The sequence below is a fragment of the Anser anser genome (assembly GCF_964211835.1).
Source record: "Anser anser genome assembly, chromosome: 2".
In the NCBI taxonomy this organism is placed as follows: Eukaryota; Metazoa; Chordata; class Aves; order Anseriformes; family Anatidae; genus Anser; species Anser anser.
Window position 1 is genome coordinate 89,904,037 of NC_139721.1, and position 19,329 is coordinate 89,923,365.

Here is a 19,329-nt window from a genome sequence, read left to right on the forward strand (position 1 = left end):
ATCAGAGTCCACAACTCCTCCAAGTTTGGTGTCGTCGGCAAATTTGCTCAAAACACCTTCTAGTCCTACATCCAAATCATTTATAAAGACATTGAAGAGGACTGGCCCTGAAATGGAGCCTTGAGGGACCCCACTAGTGACCATCCGCCAGCCAGATGTGGCCCCATTAACCACAACCCTTTGAGTCCTGCCTGTCAGCCAATGGCTCACCCATCGTATGATGGTTTTGTTAAGTTGTATGCTGGACATTTTGTAGGATCCTATGGGAAACCGTGTCAAAAGCCTTGCTGAAGTCCAAAAAGATCACATCAGCTGGTTTCCCTTGGTCAACTAGATGGGTGATCTTATCATAAAAGGAAATCAAATTTGTTAGGCAGGACCTACCCCTCATGAACCCATGTTGGCTGGGACCAATGACTGCATTGCCCCCCAGGTGCGCCTCAGTAACTTCAAGAATCATCTTCTCCATAATTTTACCAGGCACTGACGTGAGACTGACAGGCCTGTAATTGCTAGGGTCTTCTTTCTTACCCTTCTTGAAAACTGGGACAACGTTTGCCAGCTTCCAGTCTACTGGGACCTCTCCAGATTCCCAAGATCGTTGAAAAATAATTGAGAGAGGTCCCGCAATGACATCAGCCAGCTCTTTAAGCATCCTGGGATGTGTCTTGAACTTCCCACATTATAGAAGCCTTGATGCCCTGTCCCCACCAGGACTGAGGCTGCCAGAGTTCAGCTTTCCCAGATATCCTGTGTAGTAGCTGGGGTATTCACTGAGCTCAGGACAGCCATCTGCTAGTTTTTGTTTTTGAGGTAATTGAACTGAAAATCTTTTAATTCCTCCTTTTCCTCCTCAGCAAAAAAAAAAAAATCCAGATTGAAATAAATATAGACAATTAACTGAATGAATATGGACACACATTTTTGAAAGATTTTTTTGCAAGTGTTCTAGGCATTCTGAATTTCAATCAGCTCTGTTCCTGCTTTCTCTTTGTATTACCTACTAGGAGAAGTCAGAGATAAGAAGAGTGAGCACGGACTTTTGTGGTACTAGCCAGAATGTATTGTTTGATACGGAATTAGACTTCTTCAGTGCTATGTTTATTATGTATACATATATAATCTTGGAATCTGTGTCCATATTTTTATTAAGTATCCTTTTCAAAGGTTTTTAAATGCTTGGCCTTGAGCTTTTGAATTCCAGTGTGGATTCAGATGCCTAATTCCCCGAGGTTGCTTTAGAAGTCTCTCAAATAATGTTTCCCTGCCCAAATCTAAAAGTGTCACGATGAACTATCAAAGGAATGAGGGAGGGACAGAGGAGTCTATCCTGTAGCATGCCCGTCAACTGTTTGGCATCTGCTTATTCTGGGCATCTCCTGTTTCATCCACCAGAAAGATGGACTTGAAAAATGCCAGTAAATGCCTTATTTATTTTACAAGATGGTAAAAATAAATAAAATTTTGCTTTGTACAATGAAGTGAGACATCTGTGACTTCCGGCTTCTTACACAGCTTGTGAATTGCCCATTCAGGTCTCTGATTCTGGTGTTTACCTGAAGACCATCTTGTGGGGGGAAAAAGAGTAATCAACCTATCAGGAAAGAAAGACTGTACCTTTTCTTCTATTCTCTGTGTTCAGACAGGCACCATACAAATAGCTGTTCTTAATGGCTCACTATTGAAGTCTGAGGTTTCCTTCAAACCACTGTATTCAAATCAATTGTGGGTCAGACAGTGTTCTGCTGTACAGTCCATGGCTCTTCAGAGACTTCACTGAGAAAGTCGTCCTCACTAACTGAAAATAATTTACTATTAATGAGCTTCAGTAGGAGTCCCATTATTCTTCTTTGGTGGGAGACTGGTGGCTAACATGCAGACTTGTGGGAGGATTGGTATTCAAGAAAGGAGAAAGATGAAGTAACCACAGGTTTCCATTAGAGAGGGGGGGAACACAGCCCTGAAGTGTGATGTATCACCAGTGATATTCCATAGGAAATGTAATCACCCTTCACGGGTAATGAGAAGAGAGGAAGACTTAAGCACATGAGCCACATGGAAGACAAATGTCAACTCCCTTATGTATTCAGGCAGATACAGAGGATAGCCTTGCTATAGAAAAGGGATAGCTGGAGTCACAATGAATCTTTCTAAGAGGCTGCTCGGCTGAAGAGCTTAACCTTTTTTCATCATGTCAACCTGGAGTCAGCCGTTCACCACCAGGTCTCAGATGCAGCCCAGAAATCTTTGCCACAATTCCCAAAGCACTTCACAGGAGGCATCACAGGAATTAGCACAGTGATTTATTGACAAGCTGTGGGCTGGTGAAAAATGGCTAAACAAGTCAGCTGCCACAGGATGCAAGGGGGATAGCAATAGGCTTGTGAGTGCCTCTGTGTTCAGCGAAGTCCTAGTGAATCACCGTCCTTGTAGACAAGAGGGTAAGACTACTTCTGTGCAAAACTGTTTTTCATAGTACATAATTGTGAGCATATAAGAGTTTGAGAAGCATTACACCACTGTCCTCTGTGAGCTGAGAACTGCACACGTGGTGCCTGCAGGAAATAGGGGGGTTTGTACTCATCTCTTGGCAAGACCTTCATAGAACTATGTTGAGGCTGACAATATGGTGGCCAGGCCACTAATTCTTAGGGTAGATTCAGCCAAACATATATTCTCTAATGCTACCAAAATGGGAGATGAGAAGAAAAATCTTTATAAGCTTTTTCACTTCATTGTATTACTGTGCAGAAGAGAAATGGATTTAGCACTAAATAATTAATCCAGCTCTTTATATTTTATGGATCCAGAACACGTTTTTATAGGGAAAAAAACGCAAAAAATATCATAGCTAAAAAGGATTACTTAAAGTTGAATCAAAACGTTAAGCAGCTCATAGGTTAATTATCTTCTTGCTAGAAAATGTCATCATTTAGGCTGAGGAAACAAGTTTTTCTTTAATTTCAGAACAAACAAATGTCAGCATTCCTGAAGCAGAACCCAGTATCTCCACGTTATTTGTTTTGTGTTTGATGCGTATTGTATTTTAACCTACCAGTTAACTATAAGTAGTTAGTTGAAGAAAATTGTTGCCAAGTTCCAACAAGTGACAAGCAACCTCATCTCTAGGTAAAATTAATACAAATTCTTGGGATTGTGTACTCTGTAAAATCTATATATGATAGAGATAGACCTGAGATGAAGAATGTACGTCTAGTTATGTATATAATAACTAGTATATATATAACATATATAACATACATATACACATATATAACATATATAACATATAACATGTAACAGATATATATATAGTATATAATATATATACTATATAATTATATAGTATATAATAACTAGATTGTGGGTGTTCCAAATGCCTCTGGAATTTGGGTTTCTGTCCTGCTTCTCTCAAACACTGTCTGGTAACACTAATATTAACGTTAACACCATGCAACTGATCTATTATTTATCAGGCATCACACAGAGATGCAAAGGAAAGGTGCCATTTAAAAATTATTCTGAAAATGAAGAAATAATCTGTTTAGTATTTTCGTACCCACATGATGGATACTAAGGAAATGAATGACTGTTCATACTTTATAACATTTGAATACTTCATGCTTTGTGAATGAACACTAGAAAGGAAATAGGTGAAGATTAATTTAATGGAGTTCTGTGTCTTCTTAAATACATTTATATATGAAGGTCTCATTGTTCTCATCTGAGATACTGCCATGCTCATCTTGCAGACTTGTGAGGCAAGGGAGACTGAAGAATTGTGTGGCATGTCTGAAATCACAGTGGGGTGGCACACAGGAAATTTAACATTTGAGGTCAGAACATTACCATCAGTTGTGTTGAATAAATGGGATGTATATTGAGCAAGTGAAAATCGACTAGGATGTCACAGCATATTCAAGTTCTTCTTGAAGTAAATTAATGTCTAGACTCAATTAAGTAAAGCCAAGTGTTTACCTGTGGGCTGTGTCACATAGGCAGACATTTTTCTTAGTGTTTGCTAATGCAGATATTCCTGTGTTTGGCTATATAAGATGAGTCCTTACTTTTCTGAACTTCTGAGTGTTAGGAACACCCACTGGGTACTGTGGGAACTCCAAATCTTTCAAAACCACACCTTTGCTTCATTCATAGAGCAACCAAAATAAAATAAAATAAAACCAACCAAACAAGCAAACAAAAAACAAAACCACCAAAACCAAAATTCTCTCAGTTTAATGGGACACTTTGAAAAATCAACTTACACGTGTTTTGTCTTTTGTTAGCTGCTTTTGATAATAACTCTAATTCTCCTCTTTAGAGTGTTTTAAGAGGTAGAGATACACGAGTATTTCATACACAGCTTTTAGAGGAAGATGATGGTCTTATGTGAGGAGAAAAAGGTTATTGAACATAATGTAATTTCATTTGAAAAAAAAGTGAAGAAAGGTTTAAATGAGAGAGGTTTTTAAAAAAACTGAAGGTGATGAAAGAAACTAATGGGACCATCTTTTTCCATTGTGTTAGTCCAAGAGGAAACATTAAAAAAGCTAACTAAAATGTGCAACATGGTGTGTAATAAGTCTGCAGTACTGGGTATCTTTTAGGCAAATAAACCTCTATGGCTACACGAAAATTGCAAAGTCTGTCAATTCTTGTGCTTCAGAACATAACTGACATCTGCTTGGGGTCATGATGAACTCCCAGTATGAATTATGAACCTGCAGTATTTATAAAATCACTGTTGTATTTCATACAGCTCTGAAACATCTGTTACTAGACAATTCTGTCAGCAGGATACTGGATTAAATGGTATCTTCATATACCTTAGTATGGCAGAATCTATTTCCTGTATCTTTAAATGTGTACAATATCTAGACAATTTTAAACTTTGCTTTTTAAACAGCAGTTTCCTCACTGGACCTCAGTAGGTCCTTCTGGGCTTTTACAGTCCATTTTCTAAATATAAATTACAGTTACATACCAGTCGTGAAATTGAATATTAACTAGCAGATCATTGTAATAGCCATTATGAGCTACAAAGTTGAACATGCAATTGTTTATGCAATTCTAAAGTGATAGATATTTAACATTGCAAATTTAAGGTCTTCTACTCTCATGATTACTAACACAGTTCATTGTGTTGACTTTCAAGTAAATCCAGTTTCAGCTCAGTGGAGACTATTGTAGTTTCTAAGTTGGTTTGGTACAAGTAGATTAATGTGCTTCACTATTGTATAATTGTGCTAGTTTTATATATATACCGAAGTTTTGAATCTAATGGATTTGAAATATGCTTGGAGCCCAGGCTTATTTGCTGTTTAATCTTCCCTCTATCCCACAAGGTCAGTTCAGTTATATACAATGTACTGTCTCTGGAGAAAAGAACATTTCTGTGTACTTAAGGCAGAACTATCAACCTAGGCAAATACTGAATGGAAAACCAATATGTAACGTGGATACAATATCTACTTTAAAGTTGTCTTCTGTGTAATTAGTATTTCTTCCCTCATTCATTCTTTTTTTTTTTCTACAGTTCGTTTCAATGTCTATTCTCTTTCTGTTGTTTTCCTCATCTGCAGTCCTTCTAGCAGCACACAGAATGCAGGATGTATGATGACTGACTTCTATCTGAAGCAATGTCTGTATGTGGATGAAGTTAAAGCAAACAGGTTCTCCTATTACTAGTGGTATTCTATTTTTAAAGGTCCAAAAATCCAAATGATCTTATCTACTAATACAAGCTAGCTGAAGGCTGTGAATGATTCAGGCTATCAAAGTGCTTCTCCATTGCCTTTCAACTTCCAGCTTTGTTTCTGAGATTGATAGTGTACTCACAGAGTGAAATTTCTTGATTTAAAAACAGTAGTTCTGCCACTATCAAGATCTACGTGGAGCACTGGGCAAAACAGAATTGCAGATGGAAGCAAAGGTGGGAAAAGCACCATAATTAAAAAAGGCCAATATCTTGATACATGACTAACAACTTTTCTGAGTAAATGAATTAAGGTTGATGACTATCAGAAACTGGCGTTTGGCATTTCTGCAAATGAGACCTGTTTCACATCTGAAACTTAGACCAAAAAAAGAATTCATGAACCTCATAGATCTTTTCAAAATCTTGGCTGAGAATTTAAAATATGTGCTTATGAGAAATAGCTGCGACCACGACTCATGCACACTATTTTTGTTACGTAATTAGACTTCCAAATGTGTTCAGAGTGCCACATCTTTCCCTGCAGAGCAGCTGCCTACCCAGGTATTCCCTGTTCTGTACATCATTTCCCTCTCTCTGGAGGAACTTGCAGCTGGTGAGCAGCCTCACTCATCAAGTGGCATGTTGGACACCAAGAATGTGCTTGGTCTCAGAAGAGATAAATCTTGGTCTTTAAATCAGGAATTGTGCTATATATTACAGTGTGACAATGCTTTACTCCAGAAATTTGAAAGTTGCTGGATCTGGAGATTGTATCAGTTTGAAATTAGCATGTGTTAGTTTCTGATTCTCTTAGTCTTTCTATTTATTTATTTTTGGCAGGGATCCTCTTTCTAAAATAGATCAGCTTTGACTTGCATATTCCAAATAATTGGACTCTTTAGTCGTGTGATGGAGAATTTCTACTGTTTGCTTCTTCTTCTTTTTGTAGTTATGAATAAAAAGAAACATCCACAAGAAAAGGATATGTATGTACTTATTCTGTGATAACCAAGTAGCTAAAGATGTTGCAAGTTTGATGGACAAGAGTTAAAATCCATGACTGGTCAGAATATCAGATGAAGCAAATGCTGTTAAATGGTTCTGAAGAACACTTGGCCCCAGCTGTGTTTTCACAGTGTACTGCCAACAGAGTGCAGCAGCACCGTAGAGAGATGCTACAGTCATGACTAATAGCAGTTTTAACTGAAAAAAATGTCCCTAACTCAAAGTTTACATGTAATTTATTAAGCTCATTAAATAACTTGCTTGATGATGAAGTTAGGTATATACTTAAGTAATGGCTAGCAAAGTACAACAATAAAGAGAAAATACCACATACAAAGGAAAAAAAAGTCTTTTAAACTGTATATTATAGATTGTAAATGAAAAAGTCATATGTAAACCATTATCCATGGTAAGTTACTTATCTGGTATATTAGTTTGTCCTAACACCATCCACCAGTTGCAGGTGAACAGATCATTCTGGTGCTGGGACATGATTACTCAAATAAGTAAACTTGAAAATAAAATACACTATGAGCAAGTGACTTGTAAGTAATCAGTGGAAAAGATTGTGATTTATTTGGAGCACTTAACTGCACTTTCTTCCTAGGCGTGTCTGTCACAAGAAGAGACTATTGAGTGTCATGCCCAAAAGTTCTGTTTTGAAAATGCAATCTGAAATTGTCACTAATTGATTTTCTTTTCCTGTGTATAAGGAATGGGCAATTTCCACGCTGGAGAAGGTCAAAGTATCAGTTGCTAAAGAAAACTATTCTTCTATGAGTGCCACTGAAACTCCCTGTTTGTTTCAGTGAAGCTGGGAGCATGACATACGCAAAATCAGGACCTCAGAGCTCCATCCAAAGCCCAGTGAAGTCAGTAGAAACCATCCCATTGACTTCCGTGGGAATAGGATTGGCCCCTGTGTTTCCTTTGCTTATTAAAATCCAATCTGTCTACAGATAACAGAGAGTCATTTCTCTTTCGGGAACTTGGACTTTATTGCTGGTGAATTCAGTTCTCCATTGAGAAATACGATCACTGCTGTTAGAAAAACATTTGTTATTCAGGAGGGACATGCTGATATTTGCTCAGTAGGGTAAAGTGGTAGTTAATAATAAGATTTGCATTACAGTTGCCTTCAGAAGTCCTTCCAGTATTCTGGTATTTTGGAACGACATGTGGATGTTGTAGTAATACACTAGCATTCTACTTAGTGATGTTTTTATGCAAAACTGGTCACCTCTGACTAAAAAAACAATTATCACCAACTTTAATAAGGGCAAATAAAAATACAGAGTCATTATGGAATTTTCTCATTTTGAAGCACCAGACCAGGAATGGAACATGAAGGAGCAAATAAGGCTATAACTAAGCATGTTTTTTCCTAGATGTGTCTGCAGATATGACAATGTCAACTCTTGCAGGCATGCAACTGGGAAGGAAAGGAGAAGGCAACTAGTCATTGCTTTGCATTTGACTTTTCCAAGTTGAACTTCCACTTTTACTGCAATCATACCAGCTTTATCTGGCTAAGATAGAGAGTTCTTCATGTGCTTTTTGGTTTGTCGTCTGCCACTGACAGTTATTTTAGGGTGCTGAACAGGACCATCAGCACTTCCATTACTGAAGGATACTCTCTCTACAAGGAATCCTGTTATCTTTAGGAGGGCCTGTTTTCAAAGTGAATATATTTCGTTATGTAGGGTCACAAAGAAGTGATCAAGGTGTACTGTATTTGTCAACGTTCTTGCTTATGGTCTGTTTCTGGGTCTCCAAAAAAAAAAGAAAAAAAAAAAAGATTAATAACTTCTACATGAAATTAAAATGGTAATGATAGAATGGAAAATAAACTCTCAGAAGACCGAAGTGCGTGGACTAGTTTGCTTAAGCATTAGGACAAGCTGTCAGTGAAACTAAAAAAAGTTTGCCTTAACCACAGAAGTCTGACTTTTTCAATTCAGGCTGTGTGATAACAGCCCAAACATCCCTTGAAGGGTATGCTGTACACCCTTTAAGGTATAAATTCTGATATACACATAGCATGTATTGCCGTTGGATAATTCTGGTAGGAGAACAGCCCTAGAAACACAGGGAGTGCTGGAGTAATCCAGTGAATGCCCCATCTAGTTGGGTGTCATCTCGCCAACAGTAGCTAGTCTAGGATGCTGTTGGGATGTGTATGGAATCCTTTTCTAAACTGTTAAGAAATGATAACTCTATTATAATCTTGGTCTTCTCAATCTTCATCTGTTAGTGATCACATATAGTTGAACTGCAGGGGTTATTCATGTACCTAGCCACTTGTGTTTTAATCCTCCTGGTTCTTGATATCAGTAGGATGTTGTGGCAATGAGTTCCACAGATTATCCAACCCTCATTTTTAAAACAAAGTTTCAGTTTGGAATGTGATCTAATTCTGGTTGATTTTGTAGTAGGAAGGTAAGTAAAAAATACTTCCTAATACTATATTGTGTAAATGTATTCAGTCCTCTTGTTACCTTCCAGATAAACAGCCCCCATCTTGTCAGACACTCCTAATTCAGTTGTCTGTCTTGGACTCTAGGACTTACTACTTCCTCCACATATTTTTTAGGTATGGAGATGAGTCAGACTGTATCCAAGGTGAGCACACGACATTGACTTTTATGTTAGCATTATAGTATTTTAAGTGTTTAGTTTTTCTTGTTCCTTTGGGAAGATTCTAGCTTTTAGTTTGCTGTGTTTGTGCTGAGCAAATTTCTTGATCTACTGGGGAATGGTGTGATCGGTTTTCCTCCAGTGAACGGTCTATTATGTTGCTGGATTTTATTTCTCCTATTTTTTCAGCAATAAATTTTGCAGTTTGGTTACTTACCCTACTTTTCTTACCAGTATTCTTTTGTACTCTTAGTAGACTGGATGTTGGGATGAGGAGATGGAAAGAAAATGTGAAGCCACCATACATCTTGACTAGTGTTGCCTTGAGTCAGCAAAAAATTAGACTGTACTTTGAATGCGCTGTTGCTGGTGGTGAGGGTCAGGGATGGGTAGGCTATTTCACATTTTTTTCTGTATGTGTAGAAGTAAGTGCATTTTTTTTCTTCTGGACATTTCAGGAGTCTGTGAGCAACAGGCTGAGAAACGCTGAGAAATGATTCTGGTAGCAAAACCATAATAAAACATACTCACCTAACATTTTTATGAGAAACTTCTGCCACCTCCTTAAGGAAACCTAAGGCTTATTGTTTCAGCACTCCTTGAGCTCAGCCTGGCTCCTCAGTTGCAGTGATGCTTTCTCAGGTGTCTTTTCCCTGAAATCTGGTTGCACGCCTGCTGAGGTACAATGTTTTGACACCACAGAATGGTAACAGCTCAGTAGAAACTGCCTCTAACTTACCAAAATAAGTTATTCTACTGGCCTGGGAGCATTGAAAAGAGCTCAGTAGTTTGTTATCTCTCCCCAGATCAACCCTGGGTCCCAGCGTTGGCCTGAAGAATATATCTCTCCTTTAGCAATTACTGTCTTTTCCAGCAGGGTTTCCAGCAGCTGATCCTCCAGCGCTGCTGCCTGGGCTGCGGCTACAAAACCCATCACGGAGCAGTCTCTAATGAATGCTTGCTTTGTGTTTCTACAAAGCAGAATCCATTTCCACTTTTCCCTAGTCAAAGCAAATAAAATAAGCAAATTACCTGTGAATCTTCACCTGGTCAACTTTAGCTTGCTACTTTATGGGCATGGATCCCACAAGTTCATAATTCTGAGGTCTCTCTGAAATTAGTTTCACAGTGAATGGCAAAGACACCTAAGAGGCCAGAATCAAAGTTGTGGAGGTGCCTTAATAGTTTATTTTAACTTTAAAGCAGTTAGCTTTGCGAGCTACGTGTTCTTTATTAAAAGAAGAATTAGAAAACTTGCTATTAATTTTGTTCTTGCTTTCGTGCATGCTTTGCTTTCAGTCACGCTGAAGGTTGAGCTCCTGCCTTCTGAAAACGTGTGGCCAGTTTCTAAGCCTGTGAAGTAGCTCATCTGAGCTACACCTGGATCTTAAATCTTCTTCCTGGCTCTCCAAATTCCTAGCAGTGCTGGGACAAGCCCGTTTTGAGCTGTTTCTTTACCCTGTGCATTTAGTAAGGGGTATACTCCCTTCTTGCTGAGAATGTTTGTCTTTTTTAGGGTTTTCTTTCTCAACATTGGCATTTGTCTGTTTGTCTGTCTAGCCCCCTTCACTCCCTCTCCCCTCCCCACCCCCAGTTTTCATTTTCAATTATTTTTGTTTATGTTGAACTTCTGCCTGCTCAGCTGCAGCAGAGCTTGGTGTTGGCAGCCCGCCTTGTGTTGTACAATTCTACAACTTCTGCTGCTTAGCAGCATGTTGGAAATGCTTTGAAATAATTCCATGTTGGACCGAAAGCAGCATCTTTGTTGTTACCCCCTCAGAATAATTTGGTGCTATAATTGGAATTCTCATTTGAAATAAATAAACATGATTTCTGATCTGTAGACAGGTCTGGATGCACAGTGAGTGACAGAGAGATGCACGCCTACAGCCCTCTGAGCAGAGATGCATTTGCAAAGCATGCATGGCCCTTCTGGTGCCTTGGGACAGGTTCACGGTGGAGAGGGAGGGCTGAAGGGCAGCCGCAGATCCCTGCCAGGCCCCGCGGGATCTGTCAGTGGAATCGTCTGCTCTGTGCTGTTCTTGATGCAAATGTGCTGTAGCATAAGAAGCTGTGGCTCCACCATGCTACTGCCACCTTCCCAGACCCTGGATGGCAGCCCTGGATGAGGTTGTGGGCTCCTGTGCTCCTTTCTGTGTGTAAGCTGAATGCTGTGCACAGTCAGGGATTTCCATTTCAACAAGGGTATGCAGGAAGTTCAGAGGAAAATGTCAGGAAATGATTGAGAGAACCAGGTCTGGTAGAGATGATTTAGTGGAGGAATATGAGAGAGATCTAAAAATCATGGGTGGGTTGGAGAGGATGGTTAGAGAAGGATGCTTCATTGCCACTTCTAGTACACAAGGCAGCGTGCTTCAAATGAAAGTACGGGGAACCAGCTTCACAGCAAGCAGGATGAGATCCGTGCAGCCATGGAACTCCTCGCAGGAGTGTGGTGGAAGAGCGAAAAGTTCACGTGGGGAGACTAGATGAGGTAATGGAGAGAAATAGAGTGAGACATAAAAAGTACATAGAAGCGACATCTATCTCATGAATGTTTGTGTTGAAAAACGAATTGGAGCCCAGGGGAATATTAGGGGCTTGGGTTACTATACATATGCGTTGACTCATTTTTGTATCTGCTTTTCAAGACTGTTTAATTGTGTGTCTGTGTTTGTGGGGTGGGAGGATATTTTTTGTTGCAGACAGGATTATTTAGATCTTTGGTAAGGCTCAAAACAGTTGTTCATGCATTCTTATATGGTGAAACATTCAGTAATATTTTTTTCTTCATGGCCTTGAAATCTGGGCATTTTTGCTGCAGGCAGTTATTCAATCTATTGCCATTTTTCCCCATACCCTCATATTTGAAATCAGTTGTTTGACTTGTAAAAAACAGTTCTCCTGAAACCTGATTGCATTAAAATCTGGTGCTGTAAAGGGAATGTTTAAATCCACTTTGTGCTCCTTTAATTGGAAAATGCCTAGGACACAGAGGCTTGAAATTGTTCTTTCAAGCCAAGAACGTGGTTGCTGTTTGTCTGGCACAGTGGTGATGGTTCCAAACATTTTTGTGAATTCAATCAAGAGACAGCCTAGCGAGGCCAGAAAAGCAAGGGGTGAGAAGGTGGCAATGAGATAAAACTGAGGCAGGGGAGACCTGCAGCACAACTAATTTGCAATTAGCATCTCCCCGCTTCGCTGTTGTCTGCCCGTCCTGCAATTCCAAAGGAGACAGAAAAAATTTGGTTTGAAAGGATGTTACGGATGGCTGTAGAAAGCTGTCAGGGCTACAAACAGACAGAGACGCGTCTGCGGTGCCGGCAGAGGAGGAGCAGGTCGTGCCCTGTAAGCTTCTGCGGAAAGAGTCATTTAGCACAGCTTGATGGGAATTGGGTAATGGCAGTATGTTTGGAGATTAGATTGAGGAGTAAATGATGGATGAACTGCATAGCCCAAAAAATACTGTATACTGCTGTCATGCCTGTGTTCTCAAGATCAATAACTGTCGTAACAGTGAGTAGTCGTCCCTCTACTATCCCCTTTTCTTCCCTGCCACTTAACTCCCCATTGCATTCCTGTTGCTCACTGATGCAGTAGCACCTATGAAAAAAAGATGAAATGGCATAGATTGTATTTTAAACATGACTGGAAATCCGTATTATTTTTTAAAGGATTACTTTCCATTGCAGTTTTCTAAACATCCAAATAGACTTGTGCATTTCTTGAACATAATAAAATGAGTGAGCCAGTGTTTTTTTCCTCTTGCTTTAATCTAACAAAATTCCTTCTTCTCCCATACATTATTAATTATTCATGTCCCAGCATTCCTGAGGAACTGGGGTTTTTGGTACTGGCACTGGAGAAAAATGGACTCCAGGAGAAAGCTTACTGGCTTCTTCAAGCATTGAGTAAACCTACTGTTTTCAGAATTCACAAGATAATATTTTTGGAATTGGATCATTTCTTGTATTGCCTCTTTTTGGACTGAAAGATGATCTATGCTTGGGACCTTGCTGGGCTTTTTTGTCCTAGAAAGATGCCTCAGGATCCGTGCCAGACCCTTCTTCCCGCAGTGGTCTGTAGTAAGGACAAAGAGACAGAGGCAGTTTCTGGACCTGTCTTCCCAGTGGAGACTGCGCCCATCAGTGTTGCCCATGTGGTTTCCCAGCTCTGTATTCACTATGTTCCACAAAAGGTGCTGGTTTTGTGATAGCTTTTCATATAGAGGATTCAAAGAGCTGCAATCGCTCCATCACAAGAGGACCAAACCAAATGAAGGAAGCCCCTCAGTCTATGGCTTAACTTCATTTTATGCTTTGGGCAGTATCCTCATACTGTTTTAGCTACTACGTCACGGTGGAGCAACCTCACTGCATATGCATTCAATCTGAAAAATATCTGTTTATGTCATCACCTTAAGCATGGTCTATGTCTGATGGCACTCACCAGTAACTTCCATAGCACTACTGCACAGAAAACCAAAGAGCCCCTTTTGATGCCTGGAAAATTTGGAGGGTATGTGTTTGAAAATGGATAATGTTGTGTGAGTGCAAATTATCCATTCATGGACCTGGGAGAAAACATGGCTGAAGGAGACTTTTCTGTACAATTCCTATAAAATCGTCTAGAAGAAAATAACCTTTCCAGGTAGAACTTACACAGCAAAAAGAACAGACTTGTACATGATGACTTTAAATTTTATAATAAACTTTTGTATTACATTTTTTATTAAATTGTGGAATCTTTAAAGTGATTATCTTCAAACACTGATGCATTTCTAAAACTTGATTATTTTTGTACCTAATAAAATTCTAAAGAATTCAAGATTATTTTTTAATGCTTAGTATTGTATTGCCTCGTATTGCCTTTACAGGAGGCTGTTTAAACTATTCAAACTGATTATGCAAGGTGCCTCTCTACTTACTCTTTCAAACCTAAATAAAATCCATCTTTCCAGAGGGTTTGTTGCTGCGAAAGACACAGGTTCATGCCCCTGCCTGACTTGCTTTCCAGCCTTTCTCTTGCCCTGAGGCTACAGACCCTTTCAGTTTTGGTTCTCAAGTGACCCATGCTTCGCACGTGGTCAATGCTGAGGCTTTGCAGCGCATGTGGCGTTCAGTGGGACCGTCTGCATTGGAGTGCTGCCATATGTCTTAAAGAAAAAAGAAAAAGGCTTTGTGGTGATGCAGGGGCTGATGAATAAATCCGTTTCCCTTGCTGTGAGAAACCAGTCGTTGCCAACCAAAGGCAACTCCTTATATACACGATCACAGATTCATTTAGGTGGAAGGGGCCTTGGGGGTCTGTAGTCCAACCTGCTAAAAGCAGGGCTGACACTGGTTTCAAACTGGGTTTCCTAGTTTTTTTTTTCTGGTCTGATCTTGGAAATCTTCAAGAATGGAGACTGCACAGCCTGCCTGGGCAACCTGCTCCAGTGCTTAACCATCCTCCTGGTGAATAACTTTTTGCTTGTATCCAATCTGGACTTCACTTTATCTTGACTTAACGTTGTCGGTCATCCTTCAGCCTCTTCACTCTGTCTTTTCGATAAGCTCTTTGTAGGTACTGGAAGGCAGCCATTTGGTTCCCCAAAGCCTGGTGCCCTTCCAGGGTAAGCAAGGCCCCACAGCCTGTCCTCACCGGTGATCCAGCCTCCATCTCCATTCATGCACCATCACTGCATTCTCCATGGCTATCCAGTTTATCGCGAGTTCTTTTTGTTTGGTTGGTTTTTGTTTTCGTTGCTGATTTCTGTGCCCAACTACCTGAGGGTTTTTCTCTGCTGCTAACATTTCAGATCAGCCCTGTCATTACAGAGAGCATAGTTGTCTTTTTTTTTTTTTTTTTCCCAAAAAGTTGGGGCTGACTAGACCAAGCAAGCTGAACTGGACCATGAGCTGCACCAGCACAGTGCAGAACCTTTGCAACCAGGAGAGCTGAATGGAAACCAGAGCTTCCAAAGGTTAATGAGATGTGAATAAGATATTCTATCAGAATATGCTCTGGTTTTTGGAAGAGTTAATTTCCTTTGGCCATAGGTCACTGTATCCTGGCTTCACCATAGGTGTAGGGGGTGATAGAAACAAAATAAGAGCCTGACTGGCCTAAAAATTAGAGATTGAAGCTTTGTACAAGAGCTGATAGTACGTGTTCAGTGATTTCCTTGTAAGGCCAGTTTTATTCAGCGACTAGAAGGATGCGGGTGGGTCAGGATATCCATAGCACAAATTCTCTACCAGCCGAAACAGGGTGACAACAAGGTGACAACGCCAGTGTACCCCTGTGGAGAAAATTGCTTAGCATTTCAAATAATTTAATTGTCTTTAATTGTGAAATCAAAGTATATCAATCAAGGGTGAGAGAGGACTCAATAAATTTAATCATGAAATACTAAATTATGGCTAGAGGGTAGGATTAATTTTTTTTTCAATTTCAATTTTGATGACACAGATGAGTCTGGTGGCTATGATGCATCAGCTAATTCCCTATCAAAATGATAGTTTTAATGGCACATGATTTCTTGTGTTTTCTACTTGAAAAATGTTACATGCAAGCAAAAAAAAAATAATAATTTTTGCGGTTTTATAGATTTCCATTAGCAGAAAAATGTATATTTGAATTCAATCAGGAGATGGTCTTGTGAAGCTTGAAGCTGACCTCTTTTATTGTAGAGTGTTATATTTCTTGATCATTTTAGGCACACTTGAGAGCGTACCAGAAATACCATTTACTCTACTGTCATTTTATTTCAGCTTTTCAAAGTATCTCTGCATAGAAGTGTTTTAATGGGAGAGCTTGCTTGTGATATTTTGTCTTCAGAATTTCTTTCCCTGGGGAAACCTGTTAGTCTTTTAAAATGGCATTCTAACTTGTTCGATAACCAGCTTGGGAGTTGGAGGAAATCTGTGAGGAAGGTTGAAAGGAGGAGAGACTTCTGGAGTAGTAATTTACTATCTGTATGGGGAATGCTGAGTTCATACAAAACAGTGTATTACTCTACCAGTGCTAATAATGCATAACATTTACCTTGTCTTGCATTTTAAAAATAATGTATATGTAAAATCAGTCCTCACAGCATCCTGTGAGAGAGAAGTATCAACATTACAGTAATCCTCATAATGTATTAAATGAGAATAATGAGTATTTCAAATGGAGAGCTCAACAAGAGGTAGACATAACGTGTTTCTAACTCTGAATTCCGTAACAGGTTTTGTTGATCATCCCAGCCATCTTTCTCAGCCCATTTATTTATATGTTACCTTTGCAAAAGTGTTTTTTTATCAGTCTGATTTTTCAATTTTCCTATTTTGCTGAAAATATGCTTCAGAGTTACCCGTATGTGGTTATACAATGGTTTGCTATGTAAAAGGAGAGTATGTGTGAGTCCATCTGTCTGTCTGCCCACATGAGGAAGGGAGACAGAAACAATAGAGGTCTCTGCAGCAGAAGTTTCCCGACTTTCTGGGTTACAGTTCAGATTTTGGTTGAGTTTTTTCCTTTCAGGCTTCTGCCCAAATGCACCCTTCGTCCTGAACTCCAGCCTCAAGCATAGCACTAGCTAGTGCATTTTTGTCAAGTTCTCAACTTTATTTAGCAACCGACCACGTAACACCTGACCAAACTGAGGTTTGGTTGTGTAGGCAGTTTAGTTAGCTGAAGATGAAGATATGCTTGCTGTTCTACTAAAAGGAATGATTATTGCATTAGTACTGATATAGATATACTTTATTGGCAAAGGCCCTGATCTTGCAAGAAATTCAGCTGCAGTGCTGTAGAAGCACTGTGGGAAATCCTTTGGTGGCATGGGGAAGCAGGAGCTTTAAGCGTGTTTAAAGAGACAGAATTTTACTTGGTGGCTTATAGCACTGAGGTTTCTCTGAGGCATTTTGTATCTTATATACTCTGCATCTACCTACGTGTATCTTTTTTTTTCCTTTTTTTTTCTGTGAACCATGTAGACTCTGTTAGTTCATGCACCAAATGTTTGATTGAAAGTGCTCAAATAATTGATGGATGTATTGCATATGCAACAACCTGTCAGACTATTGAAATATAATCTTTTCCATTATATATTGCCGTATTTCATCACTTTCTAACAAACAGACCCCAGCTTGTAAAGGATGAATAAAATCCTCTTCAAAATTCTTTATGCATTTTTCCTGCTATCTTGCTGACACACTGTGTCTCTGCTCCACTACCAGCTCACACTTTTCTTTCTCATCTCAGCTTCTTTATTCTTGCTCCAATGGTGGGTTTGTTTACTCAGGCTCTTCAGCTATCAAAAATTCTCTTATGGCTTCCTTCTCTCACAACCTTGGAATAACACTTTATCTCCAGACCTTACTTTAAAGCTCTTCTTATGTCAGTGCTTTTAACTGTCAATGGTGATATTTAATAAAGACAACTGTTAAATGAAAAAATAATTTTATTTCATGAATTCAAGGACAAATTACACTCCCAGGTATGGCTCTGTGATTATTGTTTATACTTTGAATGAGACTTTGGTTCTTCTTAAATATTTTTTTTAAGAAAACTTCTTCTCTTGTCACTTAGGTACATTTAATTGTTGAATAGTGATGTGATGAGTCATTTTAGTGTTAATCCACTGCAGTGTAGCAGCCAGCTGTATCCAAATCAGATTATAAATTTGGAAAATGTTTTACTTCAGGACTTGCACTGCTGTGAACAACCTGTAGCGCAGACTTCCAGGGTTGGAACTTCTAGTACTGTGATTTACCTGCAACACCTCCCTCTCTTGGGGAGATGGGAGGGAGGCAGTAGAGGTGTTCCCCACATTTCCTATGCAGTGAATCTCCTGGTTACAAGGAAAAATGAAAAAGGTCTGTACGCTTCACAGTATTCTGCAGGGGATTGTGTCCATAGGACTTCTTTTGATACCATGGCTAGCATCCAGGTTTGTTTCCCATATTTATTTTTTTTTTGGACAGGTATTTCCCAGTTCATGGCCTAAGATGGATCATAGTCACTCAGCCAGATTCAGTCCTGACAGCCTGCTTGAAAATCATATTGTACTGTGGATTTGAATCCATCTTGCTGTGTCACAGTCACAAATTTCATGTACGGTTAACTAAAAAAATTGAGAACTCAGAAGGTTTGTTGCTGCTTCACCTGTTACCTGCATAATTTTTCTTTCCACTTGCATGAATATGTGTTAAAAAATGCTTCTCCCTGCTGCACATCCATGAGGCACCAGAGAGGAACCGACCTCAAAATTTCACTTTCCTTTGTTCTGCAGACAATGTTAGACATTAATTTCAATCAAATCATACTCAGAAAAAAACTTGCTTCTTTGCTCTGAAGGTTTAATCTCCATTTTCATAGGAGATTTCCTACGTGGTTTAAGTTGCCAGCCAGTTTTATCAACAGATTTCTTTTCCAGAGCTCTTTTACTATGACCATCCAAACTTAGCATGTGTTTTTGAGAGTCTTGCCAACTTGTGAACAAAATTCCAAGTGTGAAAGTACAGAATTGATTTTCTAAAAACTTGGCTCAATTTTTGTCTGACTCGTGTTCCATAAAAATAGCTGAATATGAAGTTTCTAACTTCAGCCTTTTTTTTTTTACCTTTGAGATGTTAGACTGCAAAAAAATTAATCAGCACTTGCAGAGAATCTTTGTTGATAAAGGTGTAATCAAAATTGGATTCTTCCTGTCATACTCTTGCCAATTCTGTAAAAACAAAGATCATTATTCTGCAGCTTCTTAATGGCATATATTCCTTCAGCAAGTGTTAAATGTATGCTTTTCTTCATCATTTTAAACCTCAACTCTTTTAATATGGCATATTTAAACTTCCATTTAGAAATGATACCAATTAGTTTCAAGAGTTTCTTAACAAAAATTGCAGTAGACAATCTAGTAAGAATTATGTGCACCGTCATTTGACAAACAATATATAATAAGCTTTTCATTTTATATCTGCTTCTGGCTTGAAAATGCCTCATCAGGTAATTACAATCTGTTT

At 39.1% G+C, this 19,329-nt stretch overlaps 1 protein-coding gene across 16 annotated transcripts in view; it reads left to right on the forward strand.

The window, feature by feature from the left end:
• Nucleotides 1-19,329, forward strand: part of FARS2 (phenylalanyl-tRNA synthetase 2, mitochondrial) — a 260,594-nt gene that overhangs the window by 176,027 nt on the left and 65,238 nt on the right. For 7 of the 16 annotated variants that reach the window (XM_083826155.1, XM_083826160.1, XM_083826156.1 and 4 more), the window contains one exon: nt 18,292-18,455. The exons of 8 other annotated variants lie outside the window; for them this stretch is intronic. In XM_083826155.1, the coding sequence (XP_083682281.1) occupies nt 18,292-18,455 (164 nt within the window). One more of the 16 variants, XM_083826162.1, reaches the window with a different exon arrangement.